The sequence below is a fragment of the Opisthocomus hoazin genome, chromosome 2 (genome assembly GCF_030867145.1).
Source record: "Opisthocomus hoazin isolate bOpiHoa1 chromosome 2, bOpiHoa1.hap1, whole genome shotgun sequence".
Taxonomy (NCBI): Eukaryota; Metazoa; Chordata; class Aves; order Opisthocomiformes; family Opisthocomidae; genus Opisthocomus; species Opisthocomus hoazin.
In genome coordinates, this window is record NC_134415.1 from 32277188 (window position 1) to 32297294 (window position 20107).

Consider the following 20107-nt stretch of genomic DNA (forward strand, 5'->3'; position numbering starts at 1 on the left):
TAGCGTACAGAAAGCTGTATTAATCTTTCATGGTAGTTTTTCTTTATTTCCAATACTGAAAATAAGTCATGAACATAAAAGCAGCAGAAGTCACACTAACTGTAATCATTTTTCCTCCAGTCTTTCCCTCTCTCTCCCTTTCAAGTCCTCTGTGGATACAGAGACCAAAGTGTATGCCATGTGAGCATGTGAATCATACATTGCATTTTAATTTATGTACAGCAGTTACCTTTCATGAATGTTACACAGTCCCTGCAATTACATTCTTTGTAAGGTAAGTCTTCACTTTTCTCTACTGAATCTTCTGATGGAGAAACAGAAAGGAGGGGTGGAATCAAGAAGTCAGGAATGATCATAGTAGTTAAAAATCCGGGGAATTCAAATAGTAAAACTCAGAGAGTCTTCCATGAAGTTCCAGAAATAAATGCTGGCAATGTGTATATATTGCAATTTTATTTCATTCGCTCAAACAAAACGTTAGCATGTAAGAAATTTAAAATGACACAATATGATAAAAATAGCAGAGAATGAACTGAGAAACTAAAAAGAAGGTAAACCTAAATGCATGAAAAGTCAACATTCATTAGTGATCATCTTCAGTCTTTTGATTGACACTTGATGCTCGATAACTTTTTAAAACAATGAACTGGAAATCATTATGACTATCTGAAGAGATTTCAGCACCAGCACTAAGATTTTTACATTCAGTTGGTTTGCAGTTGACTTGGTAGCCACTTGTCTATAGTACAGTTTTATCACGGGTCAGATCACAGTGTTGAGGAAAGCAATGCCTTCCTGGCATTAGAAGGGATCCCTTAAACTGCCCTCGGCTTAAGACATCCATTGTACAAAAGCACAGAACCACCACAATATGGATTTTAAAGAACTTAGTTACCAGTAAACAAAATAATCTTAGCTTCTGCAGTTCATTTTCAATACTGAAATCTCTGGAAATGGTGCAACTGTCAGTAGGACATGAAATGTCTACAGTAATCTTTAATTCAATCCAATTTTCTGGAAAGGACCAATTCGGCAGTTTGGGATTACAGAAAGTATGTATGTAGAAGCAGCACAAAAGACAACATCTGTTCCTTTTTTCTTTTAAACAGAAATCATGTTAATTGTAGACCAAGGCACAAAACGTTTAGTGCATAAGCCAGTTCCTTGCACAATCTAGTAGTTCAGCCTTTAGTTTTGGACCACTTATACCCATTCACGCTATTCCACTATGCTACTCCTGAACTCTCCTAGAAACAAATCAAACATGATTTCTGACAAGGGTAAACGTCCTTAATGCTCAAAAAGTCCGTGTAAAACAACAAGTTACATCAACAAAGATGAAAATGCCTCCTCTTGTTTTGAGAAAAACAGTACTTGACAAGCTTACTACAGATTTTTTTTTTAATGCCTTCAATAAATGCATGCAGAAAAATGTTTTTGTTTTTCTTTCTTCTTTTTAAAAAATGATTAATAAATGGAGTTAGGCAATATTTCCACTGTAGTCTTCTCTTAGAATTTGAACCTATAGAAATAGAAAATGTTTGAATTGGAGAAAAATTTCCCATTCAAGCCTTTCAAAGCTGTAAGTGCTGTTTTGCTTTGGTGTTCCACACTTAAGACAGTATGTTATTGAAAGCATTTATCCTACGAATGGAGCTGCATATACTTTTAAGCTGAAACATTAATCTCTCCAAAACTTGTATGTAAACTTTTCTTTTGGATCAGCACAGATCCCAAAGCAAACATGGCACTGTTACGGCTCAGAAAATTTGACAGTGCAAAGGAAGAGGGAAGATCTCGATCCATCTTCCTTGTCCAAAGCACTACAGATCCAATTCACATAATTTCTATTTGACTGAACTGTACCACATTAAAAAAAAAAAAAAAAAAAAGTACAAGCATAAAATCTGAAACCCCTGGGAAACAAAGGTATCATCTTCCCTAAACACGATTCCCAAATTGTTGACCAAAACCAAGGGCATACCATTGCTGTTTTTCAGGGTCTGGGTTGTGTGGAGCTGTGGGGTTTTTCACGGGTTTTGAGTGTTTTGGAAGGAGGGTGGCAGATAAATTAGGAGAAGGGGACATTTACTATGACCTGATGCTCCGTTGTTCTAAGGTAACTAACTGCTGTCCTGTTTCATTAAACAATCAAAAAAGGAGTCTCAGGAAAGAGTGAAGCAGAGGGTCATGGTAAAAAGGTAAAGGGCAACGCACTTACACAGGTGCATCCTCAGTAATTCAGATGCCTACATGTTTGTTCTCTCACCGAGAAATGAGTTAGGTTCACATGGGAGTTTCAGAACCATTATGGAAGTATTACTGAATTTCAAATAGAAAACTGAAAAAAGATACAAAAAGATTAAGTACCTGGTTCCATTAACATGGTTACTGGTAAAAGTCACATTTTCCTCATTATTACACATGCATGTAAGATGAAGAAAAAGTGTGTAGAAAGTAATAAAAATGTATCACCTTCCCCCTCCCTCATCCCGCATCTTTCTGGGCATAAATTAAGCCTTACAAATGAAAAGGCTACTCTGTGACATGCAATTTTTCTTTTAATTAAAAAGCTGGCTGTGTTGTGTTACATTACAAAAATGTCCACATGCATAAATCTAAAAAAAGCCCCGAAATCTACTGTAAATCTACAACATACTAATGATTTACATTTGACTGCTGATTCGCATTATGTAGAAGTCTCAGATTTGGTAAAGCATCGTTAACAATGTAGGAAGGCATCTACATCTTTAAACTCTGAACTGTATTTGCTTTTTTATTGTCCTATAAAATTGCATGAAGGCTAACTAGAGAGGCTTCCCATCATAAAATTCCAAATTCTTGATCTGTCATCACTGTCTACGTCACCCACTTACAAATACTGCCCTTTAAAAGCACACATTTCTAATTGTTCCATGTTTTGTGAACTGAACTTCTACACATCTGATCTTTTAAATTATTCATGGAAATATCAGATATGATAGGAAGACAAACCTGAGATACATTTGAAGTACAACAGCATAACTTGCTAACTCCTTCATTAATAAAGAAAACCTCTCTGAAAAGCCTTCCCAAGCTTTTCCCTGTTTTTTGTCTTAACAAATTCTGAAACATGTGCAATTTTATCTTGACACGAGTAGACTTCAAAGCACTGTGATCTTGTCTGATAGGTGTAGGAATTTCTGCATAATTCTTACAGTAACTTTAAGAGTCTTTTCCACCCTGCTGTAAAGGTCAGAAAAAAGCTGCAAACTAGGAGGGGAATAGCATATCACCAGAGTGATGTGTCTGAAGCTTTCCGCAAAAGGTTGTTTCTCCCTCCTTCCAAGTGTCTGTCTGTCTCCGTTTTCTTCTAACAGCTCACAAAACGTAGTCAGTTTTATACCAAGTTAAAGAGTCACATCGGCTTAGTACTAGTCTTTCTATGCAGTGTTCGACTTGCTGAGTTCCTGCCTGATAGCTAGAGAGAAAGAGAGAAATTTTAAAAATCAAGTAATCAAAGTCAAGGCAGAAAGCCAGCATACATGACTGACCCGTTAAAGAAGGCTCACCCTGCACCAACAGTCTTATAATGTGAATAACCTATACATAAGATAGCTTCACGTGGCTTCAGACAAGTGTCATTCTCAATGAGGCAGTACCCTTCTTCACAATGTAAAATATCTGTTAACATCTTATTTTTCAGTTCTGCATCTCCAGCAAATCTATGACCTTACCTGATGAAAATCACTACCACTGGGATTATCAAGGAACACTTGTGTGAGCTTATTTATTTTAATTTTGTTTGTTTCTTCATTTCAAGAGCAGCCTCAGGGCCCTCCCGTTTGCATCGTACTGTTCTAAAAGGCTGTGGTACACAGCACAGCCAAAATACAGCAAAAAGCACTGCATTCTCTGTAGCCCAAAACCAGTCAGCTCTTTCTACGACATCAGCTGATTACATTTAGTATTTCACCAGCAGTGCTACCAGTCTGATATGACTTCTTTTTTTTTTTTCTTTTTTCATACTTTATTTTGGTACCTTCCACAAAGCAAAAAAAATGCACACCAAGGTAGTAAAACACACGAGTTTTATTTACTTCTTGACTAGTGGATCTTTAAGATTTTTCTTTCTCTAAAATTTCCCTTAACTATGAAGGCTACTAAGGAAAATATCTTCTGTTGAAATAAAAATGAAAAATGTGAGAGTTCTTTTGACTCTTATGTTGCAGACGCTGTAACATTGATACATCATTATTAAAACAAAAAGCACAGGAGAGAAAACAAAGCACATGAATCAGAACACACCTGGCACAAATGAAAGTATGACACCAGACTAACAACAAAGCTACTGTTACCAATATATCATTCTCAGGCTAAAAACACATTATATTTACATTGTTGTGCACCTCTAGCTACTTACTCTTAAGAAAGACTGAACAGCAGCAGCAAACAGATTGATACCTACCATCAATGAGTTCTTCCTTTAATTTCGTTAACTCCTTCCTCATTTCATCTAAAATATCCTATGGTGTCAGAGCATAAATAATAGATTAGTTTTGCAACATGAACAATTAGTTTTGCCACCTGTAATTTTCTGTGGAGGGAAATGTGAAATTCCTCCAACCTTTAAGCAACAATTAACCCTTCTGAAATGCATAACTCACCCGTTATCTTCTAATTTAATCCCCCAAACCTAAAGCATCCCTAAAACATTCTTATTGCAGGTACAGTGAAGAAAAAACCTTCCGCAGAAGTCCTACAGATTGATTCCTGTAGAACTTATGAGAGAAGGGACACACTGAAGACAGAATATTGCATTAATGTAATTGCTAAATAAAAAAAAAGGTCAAAAAAATACTTGGCAGATCCCTTTATAATAAGAAAGCTTTGCTACAGATGAAATGTGATGTGCAATGCAAAAGAAGTAGCTAACTAAAAACTACCAGTCAAGGAAATATTCCAAGAAAAAAAGAAATAAAAAAAAAGGGAAATCAAGTTACCAAGGTATTCCCAGTCACCAAGTGGAATGTGATGGAATAAGGTGAGGGAGTGAAGTGCCATGCCCCGCTTGCTGCTTCCTTCACCCTTTTATCTAAGTGATGTTAACTGATGATTTGGTGACAATGTTTTTACAAGCAGAGTGCAGGGTAGTGTCCGTTTCTGCAGAAGAGACTGACACCTCCAGGCCAAATCTGTAGTCAGCCCGAAACTCATCCAGACTTCAGCTGTTTCTTTTTCAGCTTTGGGTTTAGCATGCTGTTCACAACTGAGCATGCAATTACTCTAGTGTACTCTAGGCTTGTTGAGTCCTTTATGAGCTGTTGGTGGAAAACACAAGCATGGACTTCCCTGCCTGAAGTCATTCCTGGCGTAAGAGCACATACTAAAGGTGCAGAGGTAGGTGTCCCAATTCGTCAAGTCTTAGACAAGACTCTCGGACAAACACCAAGAACCTTGGAGCAGGAGCATGGCCACCAATCACTGGGAAGGTCAGTGACAAGAGCTTGCCAGAAGAAATGTCCAGTAGAAATAGAGTGTGAGACTATTTTGACTCCAGAGAAAAGAATCTTAACAGAGGCAGCAAGAGTCAGAATGCTGGAAACTTAGGAGAGCTGTGCTTTATGGGACGAGAGGATCCCCATCCTCTGTGCCTGAACCACAAAGATGAAAAAAAATGTACCCCAGGAAAACAAACAAACAAACACCCACACAAACAGAAAAAAAAAAAAAAAAAAAAAGGCTGCCAGGTTGCTATCAGCATTTCATGGAAGCCATAGCAAGAGCAAGAGCACTACAAATCCTCATGAGATGACAAAACTGGAGTACTACTTGAACTAGATTCTAGAACATGCCACACACACCCACTCACAGGGCCAGAACCTCCTCTAGAACCAGATTTAGAACCATCCACTGAGTCAGAGCCCACTCTAGAGCCAAACGCTCAGCCAGAACCTGCTCTAGAATCATCCACTGAGCTGGAATCCACTTCCTGAACCTCCCTCCCCACTCAGGGACCAGCCCATTGATCCAAACACCACTTGAGGAAGATCCCTCACCTCCAATTCCACAATTCACACCCCCTCTAAATCCACTGCTGCCAACACCACAACCATGGCTCTACAAACAACCACCCGTTGAGTCTGGAACGCACCTGCTATACAACCAACCACGGGTCTACAGACCCATGAATGTAGAGACCTCCGGCAACAACCAGCACATCACTTTCCCCTTTTCAGACAAGGATCCAACTTCAGCAGAGCCTTGCCCAGAAAAGAGGCAGGTAACACCAATGCACTGCATGCTCATAATCTCTGCCAGAAAACTAGCATCATCTCAACATGCTCCCCAAGAAATGGAGCTTCCATGAGCTCAGCATGGACAAATGTAGCCAAAAACCCAGTATCACGACCTCAAACATGACTCCCCACACCACACAACTGAGACTGGCATGGAGAAAGCACACTACTGCTTTTGACCAAGCCTCATTCAGCAAGCCACCAGCAGGCCAGCTACCCCCATCATATCACCTTCCTCTTCAAAAGTGTCACCTACACCAGGGGCACCATGCTGAAATGCTGCCCACCCATGGGAATCAGGCTTCCCGGCTGCACATTGGCCTCACAGTTCCCAAAGACCCTGAAGATTACTGGACACACCACGAAGCACAATAGGGTAAAAATACACAGTAGCATTCTCACACATGGACACCACCACACACCTTACACAAGTCTGCTCGGGTTAGCATCAGCCCAATGCCCCAGGCAACAACTGCTCTCAAAAGGACACCTGCACTGAAAGCACCTACCAGCAGCAGCAAAGATGATCATCTTAGGGCCTCCTTGGCAAAGGATGACTTTGCAGTAGTTGGAGGAACATAAATACCTTACACCCACTTGCTCCTCTGCGGGCTCCTATTCTTAGGAGCGTGGAATGTCTGCTCAGTCTGCAGATCACTAATGATCTTAACTGACAGCTCCTGTCTTCACACAAGTCACAAGAGATCCCTTGCTAAGCTTCTGGTTGCACAGGTTTGTCTGTTTGGCAAATGTACTTGACAAAGGCCTGTAACCTGCAGGTGACTGTTACCAAACAATTTCCAAAGCATCCCGTAATGTCTTTTCCTCATCTAACAGCAGGTGCCTGCCACCTTCTGCCGACAAGATTCTCCTCTGCTCTTAAGCCAGGATAGCTACACGAAAGATGGTATCACTGGGTGCTCTTTCACCAAACTCATGACCACATGCATCTGATATAAAATATGGTGATACTTGTTCTGCTAGAACTGTTCCAAGGGCCTGTTGTTTGTTTGCTTGTTTGTCTGAGTAGAGAGAAGAGAAGGAAAGGTTTTCCAGGCAAACCAGTTTCTCAGTCCCATCCATAGCATCAACACCATCTTGTTTGTGCTGTCTAAATGCAAAAGCAGGAACAAGCATCTGTGTAAGCTGCCATCCTACAGTTACAGCTTCTAGAATACTGAAACACATCTGGGAAAAAATAATGACTAATGATTACTAAATCATTATTTAAGTTTGGAATTAGTTAACAAAACATTTAAAACCTGGTATTGGACAGCTACAAGTCCTTATACCCAAGTTTTCTATTCAAAGCGTTATATACATACCTGCTTCAATCTGTCATAATCTAGACCTTCTGACTGTACTCCATTGGCACTGGGTTGCCCCATTGGTGTAGATTTTGGTCTGCAGTACAAAAACACATCCATGAATTACTGGTCACTCATTATTACAGGATACATAGGACTTCCCCATCAAACTTGCTAACATACATCTATTGAAAACATAGTAAAGAATCAGAATGCAAAAAAAAAAAAAAAAAAAAATGTTGGGAGTGGGAGGGTGGGAGAATCAGGCAGACCCAAAATACCACACAGAATAGAAAGCAACAACCAAGAACATTTTCCACATACTGGAAATAGTATGTGAATAAGAGTTATTAGTTCAAAACAATAACTCTTCAACTAGCAGACAGATTTCACTGTCACTGGTTTCTGATTTTTTCCTAACAGGCGTGAAAAGCTGAACTCCTTCAAATGTCAAATACTTTCCCTTCTCCCTTTTCAACTGCTTGCTCATTTCAAAAGAGGCCCTCTCAAAAGAAACACTCCCACGAACTAATGACTACATGTTGATGCTGCGACTGTATACACACTGTGTAATCACCCTGGCAGATTTTCAACATTTGACAGGACAAGGCTGAGCAACCTTAGATCTAACTCCCTTCCAACCGAAATTATTCCATCAATTGTTTCTAAAGCTACTGAAAGCCAATATTGTAACAGGAGCAAGATTTATAAGACAATACTTGAGAGGAAGTTCTAGTGTGTTGTACTATGTCATGTTCAGTGTTTACTTACGTACTACTCTCCTAAGACACTGAAAACATGCTTACCAACACTGTCTTGCATTTTTCACACACATACTGGAAGAAGAGGGTTTTCTACGTTCTCGCTTCTCTTTTCTGATCCCCTCTGTTCATACAAGGTGTAACTCAGACTCGTGTACTTACTACGCTTCCACAGGGCCTGGCATACCTACAGCTATGAGCAAAGACAGAACCTAGATGCTAACAGCAGGAGCACAGAAATAGTTCTCCAAAGCAGGGATGGATGGATGGATGGATGGGTGGTGTGGGACTAAGAGGGAAGGAAGTTCCGCTGCTCTTAGTTACTTTTTAAATCTTGGCTAACATTCTCTCTCCATTACTCCATACAATATTAAGCCAAAAGAAGTTGATAAAAATGGTGACAGTTCATGTCAAGGGGTTTCCCCAATGTTTAGAATTAGCACAGTATGGTAACGTTAAGGAAGAGCAGGTTATTAGACTAAACTGGGTCCTATTTCATTGTCCTTGTATGCGGCATCACTGAACAAAAAAGCCTGGCCTAAACTCAGTGTTTCACTGCAAAATTCTTACATGGGAGGCATTAAACAAACACTGCAATTTTCTGGATTCATTATCTGAAGGTGCAGCCTTATTTATTACGACGGAAGGCGGCCATGAACAAAACAAGGCAAAGCAGCATGAAAGGCACAGTTCTGCACTTTATCTTGTCTTAAATACACAATATAAAACTATCTTTTTTCAGAAAAAAGCGGAAGGTGTGAGGGACACAAGCAGTACATCCACTCCATTGATTTTTCCATTTATTTATGTATTTTTAATTTAGCTAACACAAAAAAAAGCTCTGTTCACACTCAGAAGAAAAAGAATAGTGAACCTAAATATATATATATATTTGTTTTTACAAAACTACTACCTTCAGCTTTCATGCATCTTCCCTTACAAGATACCAATTCATCCATGAAGAAACTGTCTGATTACACTGTCTTTGTTCAGTATGAGCTGAATGAGCCTCATACTGGATTGTCTTGATGACTTTTATAACCCAATAGGACTATTTTCTTCTTTGCTAACTGAAGGAAAACACTCAAAATGCAACTCCCAACAGAAAAGGCCATGCACACTAAAATGTCATTCTGATGCTACAGAAACTTTCTCATATTTGTGCCCTCCAGCAGCTACTTTTACCTCTCGTAGGATCCCAGTGTGAAAAATATTAAGAAACTACATGGGACACAAGAGTTGCCTACTTTTCCTCCCCCTAACCTGTAACACGGCATGCCTGTGTGATCGGAGAGCGTGGCACATTTGAAAACAATTATGAAAACCTTTATACACTTTCATAGCTACCGAGTAATTCTGGTGACAGGACATTTTAAACTGGTACACCCTAGTCCATTCATCTTTTCAAAAAGCAGTAACTCCAGTGTAGGTGGTAGAAACCTCTCAACAATTTTTTTAACACTTCACAATTATTTCTGTGCACTGACAAGTTAGTTATGTCAAGCCTAGTGGCACCTATTTAGGAAAAACCTGCCAGCAGTTAACCATGCAAAACAGAGTCAGCAAAAGGGAACGCACAACTGTCCCTTTCCTCCTGGACTTTGCACCAAAGCAGAGGGGTGCAGGAACATCCTGTGGTGTTATGCCACCTCGGTTCTTCACTTGGGATCACAATACTCAATTGCTACAGTTGTTTAGATGCAAGCCTACAGCTGTCCAAACGTAAGCTCCAGAAAAGAAATTGCTAACATTATCATTACTTGAAACACGAGGAAATCAAATACATGATCCACCAAGTACGACAGAAGGTGAAATATTCAACAACTTGATAGTGGAAGAAGCTGGAAAATAGAATTCACCTTGTAACCACCAGATCTACAGTGTGCGCTAATGCTATGAAGACAAACCACAGTTTGGGATCTTTTACAAAACTCTTTAGATATCAACAGTGCTTAGTTCATTCTGAAAGAATTCCTTCCTCAAAAACATTCATCAAGATAAGATCTTTAGCAACTGCTGCTTGATCACATATCGGATATTTAAAGCATTACTTGCAGTTCACACTTTGAACTGGGAACACTGACTTACTCCAAGCAGAATAGCATGAGTTGATCAGAAACTATATACAGCGAATCTGAACATTTCCATTGACTATCACTTTGTTCCCATACACTGTGGCTTTACAGCATTTACCCAGTGTGACTGAAAAAAGAATCAGTGCCCTCTCAAATGCAGCTCCTGGCGACTGGTAACAGGCACCTACTGCATGCCTTAATGGAAGAACCCAAACAAGGATATACTTAAATATTTTAATAAAATGACTTATGACTTGAATATTTTAATGAAGTGACTTTAAAGAAGAGGTCTCCACAGACAGCTCTACCAATCATACACTATATACTCCTGCTACCTGTCAAAAATCTCAACAGGAAAGCCTCTTTATAAACTTTACCACTCAAGTCTTCAGAATGCATTCCATTTTTCCTTTCCGAAATGCAAGACGTTCTTCATTCATATATGAATGCCCATAATTTGTAAACTAGGTAATTTTAAATCTCAGGCAAATCTATCTGTCTTCCCCCCAAAATCATCCTATTTTTCCTTCTTCAACTTGCTCTGAAGAAAGATTAATGCTGAACACAGTTGCCGTTAACTACTGAAATTCAGTGAACAAAACATCCCAACCATTCGATCCTAAGATGGCTAAAGAGCTCTCCCGTGTGGTTTTTCATAGCATTGCCTAACAGGACAGTGAGGCAACCTCGATAGTTCCTAACACACCTTAAATCAAGCATGCAAGATAAAGATTTTATTCATGCCAACATGCAGAATACACCACCCAAGATAAGTAGTTAAAAGGGGAACTTTTCATACAAAAGATTAAGTAGTCACCACAATGAGTGCCTTCATGAAAAAAAAGCTGGAACTGGACTCGGTAATTCTGCAGGGCTCTGCAACATGTTTACCAGCAGAAAGCTCTTAAAACCTGAAGGCTTTCAATGTCAGTATTTTACAACTACCACTACAGAGAGTGCAGCTGAGATCTACAGCTTAAAATACACATGATGTTAATTCTGACTTGTGAATATGTTCCCAAGAGAAATATTAATTTATGTTTAACAAGTCCTCTCCCCCCCCCTTTTTTCCTTTCTAATGTTTAAGTCTGGCAAAATCTATTTGTTATCTTTAATTAATTTGCAAAAAGCAGATGTGAAAACACATCTGGAAAATTAACTGCTGTTCCTGTGTATCTCAACTTACATTTTTGAAAACACTGCAAATGGTTCACTAAATCCTGCCACATCCAACAGGAATTTGTATCTTTGCAGGCAGTGACTGCCAGAAAACTAGTATTTAATATGAATTCATAGCTGATTATTAAGTCATCTCAATTTGCCTTTGACACTATCTGCTTTTAACCAGTCCAAAAATGGGCTTAACTGGACAAACAAAATGTGAAGAGGAACCTGGTTGTGCCTGTGGTGATTACCAATCCATGTAGAAAAAGTCCAACCCTAAACTGGTCAAAATGGTTATTACAAGAGTCTCAAATCCCAACAGGATGATACCTGTTTAATGAATCATAGAACCTGTTTTCAGAAGCAAGTAGATTTTTCCATGGTGATTCCCGTCTACGAAGGGGAAAAACACTACCTTAACAAGCTATAATAGGTCTTCATTTTGTTCAGTTTTAGCACCTTAAATACCACAAAGTTTCACTAGTTGTGTTCAAGAGTTCTGTTTGAATGTTTCAGGAAATACTAACAGCACATAGCTTAAGTCCTTTCAAAGTATGCTACCAAAAAAAAAAAGCCCTGATCTTAAACAGAACACTAGTTATTTTAAAATACTTAGAATATTCATTCTGAGTAACAACTCCTTCATTGTCTACCTGTTTGGAAGCTCTGAAGAGAAAATTCTGCTTACTTGCCTGTTTCTCAGGTATACTTTGTTTAATCCCTGTAAACAACTCATACTCTCTCTGTACAGGTCAGATGCAGGTTCTCAAGACTTACCAGGTGAAAGATATCTCCTTTTGGCAAACATGGTATTAGTGTTGCAAACAGCAGCACCCTTTGACTACCTCACTCAAAGTTACTTTAACAAGCTGCTTGCTTTGACAACTAAGAAAAATGCAAGGATATTCAAGAGAGACTTCTACTAATACCTTTCTCAGCCCATGAAACCCTCCTCATTCTGGCAGGGCAAGCTGTCAACACTGACTAGAAAACTGTATGAGCAGTCTTAAAATATATGCTATGGCACCTTCCAGCAGGTTATGACAGCACTGGAAAATAATACTGACATTCAATAAACAAGGAATTCTTAGTCTGAAAGTACTTTTAGAGTATACACCCAACGAGGCTCTCATTAAGCTGAATTCTATCAACATTTTCCATTGGATCACTGAAGACAAAAGTCTGATGGAGAGATTATCTCAATAAATCTTAAGACAAATCTCAAAACTCCTCTGTAGTCCTGTACTCCTCTAGGTCAGAAAATGTTTTTAAACAGACCTCAGTAACCTCTGAAGTTCACCAGTTGAAACAACATCAATGAAATAGGATGCATACAACAGTTTACAAGAAGCTAAGGCTGTAGGAACAGGTAGAATGAAGACATAACGACATTCCAGACTCCCCAGAAGAGTCTGATCTGGAGAGCTGGCCTATTTATTAATCCCTTCGCTTTCCTTTCTTCCATTGCTTATCCATAGGGTATCTAGAACCAAAGGGCCAGGTCAGCAACTGTCTTAACGTGAAATCTAAAATGCTCTTTAAGATTCCTTACACAAGTTATTTCTGTATTGATAACTTGATCTGCTTGAAAACAAGAGACCTCAATTAAAGCAGGTAAAACCTACCAGGTGGTGAGGAGGAAGAAGGTAGGGGGAAGGCAAGGCTAAAAGTAAAGCAGTATTTTGTTACACTGACAGTATCACAGAGAGGACATCACCACCAATGTAACCTGCTTTTTGACAAAAAACAAAGCAATAAACCAGAATGAAGGCTGCAGACGTTTTAGGTTCCTGGACTCAGTTATTTCTGAAAGACAAACAAGGATACTGATACAGGCTGAGAGTGTTCAGTGCTGTGTTTTAGAACTGAAGACCTTGATGGCAACCACAACCAGAAGTCATGCCACTTAAGAGAATAACTGGGTTTTCTTCTCTAATCACCACATCTTGCACAGCTGTTTCCAACAAGCCAGAGTTTCAAGAAAATTCAAGTAATTTCCAACACAACATTCTCAAGTTTAACATGTACTTTCATTTTCTCTCAAGAAATTCAGGTAACTTTGTCAGACTACCACAGGTCAGAATCCTTTCCCCTCTGTACGCAGAATATACAGGAATTCTCAAATGAACCACAAGCCTTCTGCTTAATGTAAATGGCAATTAAATAGACATCAAAAAACCCACAATTGCTAAAGCAGCCATTTCACTCTTTCGCATTACTGAAATGCCTACCAAAACACCCACTGCCCACCAAAGTTCCAGCTGACAAGTTACCAAAGATTGGTTAATGCACTGGAGGATGTATAATATTCCTACAGTTCTTTAGGATGGAATTCCTTGGATTGATGAGACAGCTACTGAAAACTGTCACAGCATCAAATCTCACCAAGATGACTTAAATAGCTAGATAACCGCTCTATGACTAGCACAGAAATAGAAAGGAGAACACCTATTCACTAGATTTACTACTGAACATATGAATCACAGCACTGAATTTGGTTTTTCCTTGTGGGAATTTCAGACTTGAAAATTTAAGGAAAGAGGAAGAATTAAACATTGCTGTAAGCAAACACACACCTTAATAATTGAAGCTATACACCGGCAATTGTTAAGGAATCTTTTGGTGTTTCAGTTTTGACTGTACTGTCAAAAATTTCACTTACTAGCGCTGTCCAAAAGCAACTATTCATTCCTAATTAAAATTGCCAAAAGCAGTTTCTCAGCAGTAATTTTAAACCAATACATTCTACTTTTAATACTACTAAAGTGATTTTTGCTATTTTAGTCCAGTATCTTTAGCAGCATGAGCAACAACAGCAAAGGTAAGGAAAAGATAGCTGGTACAAAAGGGAGTACCTGGAGATAACAGGCGACTTGCTTCCATTCACTGTATTTGTTCTTTCCCAAGGCTTTCTCGTTAGTTCTAGAAAACACAATCAGAAGATTAAAAACTGTCTTTTTGTACGCGTTGTGTAATTTATGTGAGGAAACTTCAAGTACCTGGTAACTTAAGTCAGCCTTCTTTGGATTTTCTTGATTTTGTTTGTCTGGATTTTTGTTTGTTTGTTTTTGAAAACTATATTGCATTAGTTCTTTCATATTAAGCCATTTCCTGTTGTATTCATCTTATTTTTAGTTATACTAACATTTATGCTATGATAACATCTTAAAGTGTCACTTTCATTCTAGATATTGTAAATACCATTTGATTCTTAATCCAACTGGGGGAAGGTCTGCGTATATTTTATGTATTTTATTGCTTCAGTTGTGAAACATGGAATTCTGGAACTGTAACCAAATAGTCAGTTTCAAACAACATTTTTAAGGTAAAGGAGTTTTCCTGAGCTATTAATGAACTATATAAAATTAATTCAGTGTCAATTTCAATGAAGCGATAGCAGGGATAATACAATCTCACACAGCTAGAATATCTTTCAGCAACAAGGTATTTGTTTGCCACCAAAGTCTGGTCTCCAAAAAGATACTTCTAAAGATGCAATGTATCACTTCCCCCTTCAAAATAATACAGGTTCAAAACTAAAGGTACGCTGCCCTTGGATCCAGGAGAGATTGTAGTTTGCTTACCACCTGTGATACTAGACAAAGTTTTACTGTGCATCTCCTGTCTGGGAAGCTTATACTCTATGGGCAAGCACTCTGTTCTACACCACAGAAGAGGACTTTTGGGTCTAGTCTATAGACATGAGTCTTAATTTGTAGTCAAGTTTTAAAAGCCCAACCTATCTTTATACACTCTCACGCTTCACTTTCCATTCAGAAGCCTGCTTTCAGTTCTGCCTAGAATCCTCTCCAATAAACTTTGACTTGCTATCTTGAGTATTACAGTGATCTAAAGTCACATGTAAAAGCCAGCTTTTATTGTGCAGGTTTGTCAAGAGCAGACAGACAGCTGCAACAGGGCAAAACAGTTCAGTTAAGGACCGTTTATTTTGTGTTCTCATACTGTGAATGAGATTTTGTTTTTCCTTTAGTGGTCTCACCTAAGCCCTTCCCCTGGACATGCCTATCATCACAAATGCTTCATTCCTTATGAATTAGGTTTTCATTCCTTACAGTCTGCACTAGCTAAAACAGTCTTTCTGTAGTGTGAATCGTCATTACTTACTTGCTATTCTTACTTACTCTCAACTTTAATGTACCACTGACTTTATCAAGTCTTTATTTCAGGTTTAGGGTTTATTTGGTCTGTTCCCTTTCTTTTGTATTGCTCAGCTCTGCTAAGCTGAGAGGCAGAAATGCTCTTTCAGAGTCTCATATTGACCAGGAAGTTCTCTGGGATGCAGCTAGATACCAAGAATACCTGAATTGCAGAAGTCTGCTAGGATAGTCTGTGACCCAGCCTACTACAGGCTGCCAGTGCTAGTAATAAGTCTTTAGCTTAATTTGATATACCAGGCTTCAGGACTTGTCCTGCCATAGGAGTTATTTTAGCAGGATTTTAGCTGTATCTGCAAAATTCTTTGAGAAACTTTCACTATGTCTGCTGCTTGTTAAAAGGACCACATGACTATTCTTACCTAGCTGAAACAGCAGCATTATCCAAGGGTCATACATTGGTTGCTTATCCTATGGTTTTGAGCTTATTTTGTTTATAGTATTACAGAACATGTTTTAACTTAGGTTTTACTTAGCTTTATGTGACTGTGTGTTTCTTCCCCTAAAAGGAATATACCATATACAGAGAAGCACTAATATGTGTAAGTAATCATGGTGTAACTGTCCCTGTAAGCAACAGGAGAGAGAAAGAAAGTACAACCCCTTAGCAGAGTTGAAATGTTTCAAAACAAATGCAAGGAGACCCACGCTCAGGACAGAAGAAATGTCTCCACTTTCAACATCACACTCCTCCTGACAAACAATGTGGAACTCTGATAGTTTCCCACAACAGCACATAGGAAAAGGTAAGCGCAACACCAAAGAAAGAGGCAAATGCTAGCAAGTCTGTGTATAAAAATTTTAGTTACATTATTAATGGTAATTAGACATAATTACACAAATTTTTGACCTGGCCTCTCTGCTCACTATGCCAAGCATTCTTCTTAAACCTTTAAAAGACCTGTTCCAATGATGAGGCACAGCATTACTGGAGCATTTTACGTCATCAAGAAATGAACTGAAATCTCTCCATTGGAAGGAAACAGTCAACCGTCTGTATGCATTTGACATTTTACGAAAGTTTGATGAGGCTTCTTATTATGGCAACCAACTAAAGGAGCCACTTCACTTCCACTGTTTACATTTTGCCTCTTTTGGACCTATACTGTCAGAAGAAGTGTTCCAAAAGCAGTTATTTCCCCAAGGCTAATATTCTCTCTGTATTTAACAGAATGAAGCAAACTCCTAAGCTAAGGGGAAAAAAAAGGCTGAAAAACTTGATTTGTATTAAGTCGTTTATTGCCTTGCAGTAATTTCTGTAGCCTACCAGCTCTATCTCAATACTAACAGTTTTTCAGTTATTTCCATCAGGACACACTTAGCTCTTAGCTCTCCTTTTTATCCCACATCCAGTGGCCATCTGAGTTTTGCTCACCCACAGCAATGGTTTTCAATATTAAGGCCTGCACACCATCAGGTGACTGAAATAATCTAGTGAAGAAGTATACACATGGGCAAGCAATCAACAGAGAAAGCTAGAACATACTGAGGGCTGGTATATTCATTACCCAGCCATTTTCCTTTTGCCTTCTGCTTCCAGTATCTTTTGGCATGACAAACTGCAGGTTATATGGCACATCCTCCCCCTTTTGTATGCACGCAGGGGAAGATGGCCAAGGAAGCTAAGGGTACAAGAGCGTACTACTAAAGGAGAGCAAAAGACAGTCAAGTGTCACTTGAATCCTTGTAACACAAGCGTTTACAGTATGAATAAATATGCATGCAGACAATACATCTTGGCCAACTACAGAACTGGTGATATGTAAGCTTTCCGTACTGACTGCAGCAGAAATGCTGGCTACGCAGTTCCTAACTCTGCCACCAGCACACCTCAGCAGAGGAATCACAGTTAAAGAATTTCTGCTCCATTCGGTTACACTGATTTAGAAAGGACACTTGCATGTGAGGGAATTTTTATTAAAGTACCTGGAAACAGCAACTGTTCCTGTCTGACTCTGATACTCTCAGACATCTGCCTTGAAGGACACAAACTACTGTCCCAACTTATGTCCTACAATGGCCGAGATAGCTTGCTTTCATATTCACTACCTACTGCTTTGCGTGCATCAGCCCCATAGGTTTGACACAGGAGGACCCTACATCAAGCGCTGTGTGGATGTTCTTTTCACCTGTCATCTTCTGAAACACTTCTGAACCAGGAGCCATTCTACAGCAACATGCCAAACTGTAATCATGGGAGAAGAGGCAGGCTCCAAAATCCAGCACAGATAACTGAGAATTGTCATTATGTTTTAGCATTATAGAGTCACAGAGTTCACAAACCTGCGCTACTTACCAGGTGTGCTTGTTGAAGAAACCTTAGAAGAAGTTGAAGACTCTGATTCTTCCTGATTAAAAGGGAGGAGAGAGAGAAAAGAGGGAAAACAGGAAGAGAGAATAAAACCACCTTTGACTCTTGTGAATCTAACAGATTCATCGAAAGTGTTCAAATATTTATTTCAATTTTCATTTAGATTTAAATTGTTCTGCTCAACTGCATGTAGAAAACATGCAAGCACTATGCACTTCACAGCATAGTGGCTGTGTGTATATATATGATGAAGTACAAATAATATCTCATATACACCATCAGAATCTCTCATAAACGAGAACTGAATAATGTGAAGCAGATAAAATTTCTCAACTCACAGTTTTATCTTCTTTCTGCTCCGGTTCTGTTGATCCCTTTTCAGCAATTCTCCTCCTATAAGTAGAGACAAAAGTTACCAAGATTATCATGGCTTTAATATGGAATGCTGCTTAGTGTAGTTAAAGACATATACAGCTTAATAGCTAGATAACAGAAAATTAGTATTAAAAAAAATACTTTCAAAATAATTTAAAGGACAAAGCCCTCCTGGCCAAAGCAACTGTGCAATTCTTCCTCCTTGCGAAGTCTGCATCCCCTCACCTACTGCTGCACAAAGACTTACGTGGAAGAGAAGTACTTCATTATGCTCATGTAAAAATGGCTATTCACAAAACATTATCAACTTCACAAAGCAACCACATGAGCAAGCTGAGGTTTATTTGATCCTCAGCCAGCTGAAAACAGGTACCCCAAATCCTCTCTCTGTGATGACCAAACAGCTAGAGCACAGGAACAGCTCCTTACCTCCTGGCCAGCAGGGCGCTCATTTCTTCCATCAACCCACTGCCTCCCAAGGGAAGCGGTCCATTTCCACGGCCACTGTCTGTTTTGGATGAAGCAGAACCTCCTCCTCCTCCACTTGAACTGGAGGAGTCTTCAACCTTTGTAACACACAAAATAACAGTAGATGCGCAAGTAAAATGACAGCCGACTTAATGAAAGAAGCAAAGTTCACAGATAAGAAAGAAACAACTGTATAAAGAATGGCAGTACATCCTGTAACACTTTTTTGATAATTAATTAAGCCTATTCCAAAAGTCTTGATACTGCTATTCATCTTGAATAAAAATTGCAACCAGTTCAGGAAGACAAGATTTGGAGACAGGAATCAGAAAAAGAAACGAGAGTTGTATTTACCCGTGAGACTTTCCTAAGTTTGGCTCCAGCAAGTGCAGCTGCTAGTCCAGTTAAAGGACGATTTTCTTCGGACACGAATCCCACTGAAAATCCAGAGGTGGGAAGCGGGGGAGCAGGAGGTGGAAGGGGAACGGGAGGAACTTGGCTAGGAAGTGGAGGAGGTGGTGGTGGTGGCGGTGGCCCTGAAGATGGAAGTGGAGGTGGTGGTGGTGGGCCAGGAAGAGGTGGGGCTGCTACTGAAGCCTGAGCTGGGCCAGGGGGTAGGGGAGGTGGGGGAGGAGGTGCAGGTGGTCCTTGGACAACACCTAGTATCAGAGAGAAAACAAATGGACTATATTAAGGATCTAGAAAAGAAAGATCTTACGTCTGTTGAACCAGTGTTCTTTCGCTCAGTATACGAGACATTAATACTGGTCAGGGTCCTTCTTATAAGCAAGAAAACACTGCAAGTTTCACCAGGAGAGAAGCACTCTTATTAAATGCGCTAAAAATATTACATACTATGCTATGAGAGATCAGACAGCTTCAGAGACATTTACATACAAAACCCCTCCAGTCAGGTTCTGTGCTGCAACCAAGTAGAATCTTACACAGGTAAACAGGAAAAGCTTTTATAAAGAGTCAAGTAAGGCACGAGCACCAGACCATGTAGGAACAATATTGTTTGTCCAAATGGTGCTGAACACAGAGTGACTTTTCATCGTACTAACAAGCATTTAACACACTCCTCAAACATCTGAACCCTTGAACTGTTTGATTTCCAATGCTAATTTCTAAGCTGTATGAAAGTCTTTCTTCCAAAAAAACCATTCCAGGAATCAACTTCAATAATTTAATAG

General features: G+C 39.3%; 1 protein-coding gene across 8 annotated transcripts in view; it reads right to left on the reverse strand.

Moving 5' to 3' along the window:
* Positions 1-407: 407 nt before the first annotated feature.
* ENAH (ENAH actin regulator) overlaps positions 408-20107 on the reverse strand; it is a 108708-nt gene continuing 89008 nt past the window's right edge. For 5 of the 8 annotated variants that reach the window (XM_075413081.1, XM_075413078.1, XM_075413074.1 and 2 more), the window contains 9 exons: positions 19269-19573; positions 18876-19012; positions 18410-18464; positions 18057-18108; positions 14441-14507; positions 11916-11978; positions 7604-7682; positions 4448-4505; positions 408-3460 (listed from right to left, as the gene is read on the reverse strand). In XM_075413081.1, the coding sequence (XP_075269196.1) occupies positions 3423-3460; positions 4448-4505; positions 7604-7682; positions 11916-11978; positions 14441-14507; positions 18057-18108; positions 18410-18464; positions 18876-19012; positions 19269-19573 (854 nt within the window). In that variant the 3' untranslated portion in view covers positions 408-3422. The remainder of the gene's footprint in view (positions 3461-4447; positions 4506-7603; positions 7683-11915; positions 11979-14440; positions 14508-18056; positions 18109-18409; positions 18465-18875; positions 19013-19268; positions 19574-20107) is intronic. The other 3 variants (XM_075413080.1, XM_075413077.1, XM_075413082.1) reach the window with 1 other exon arrangement.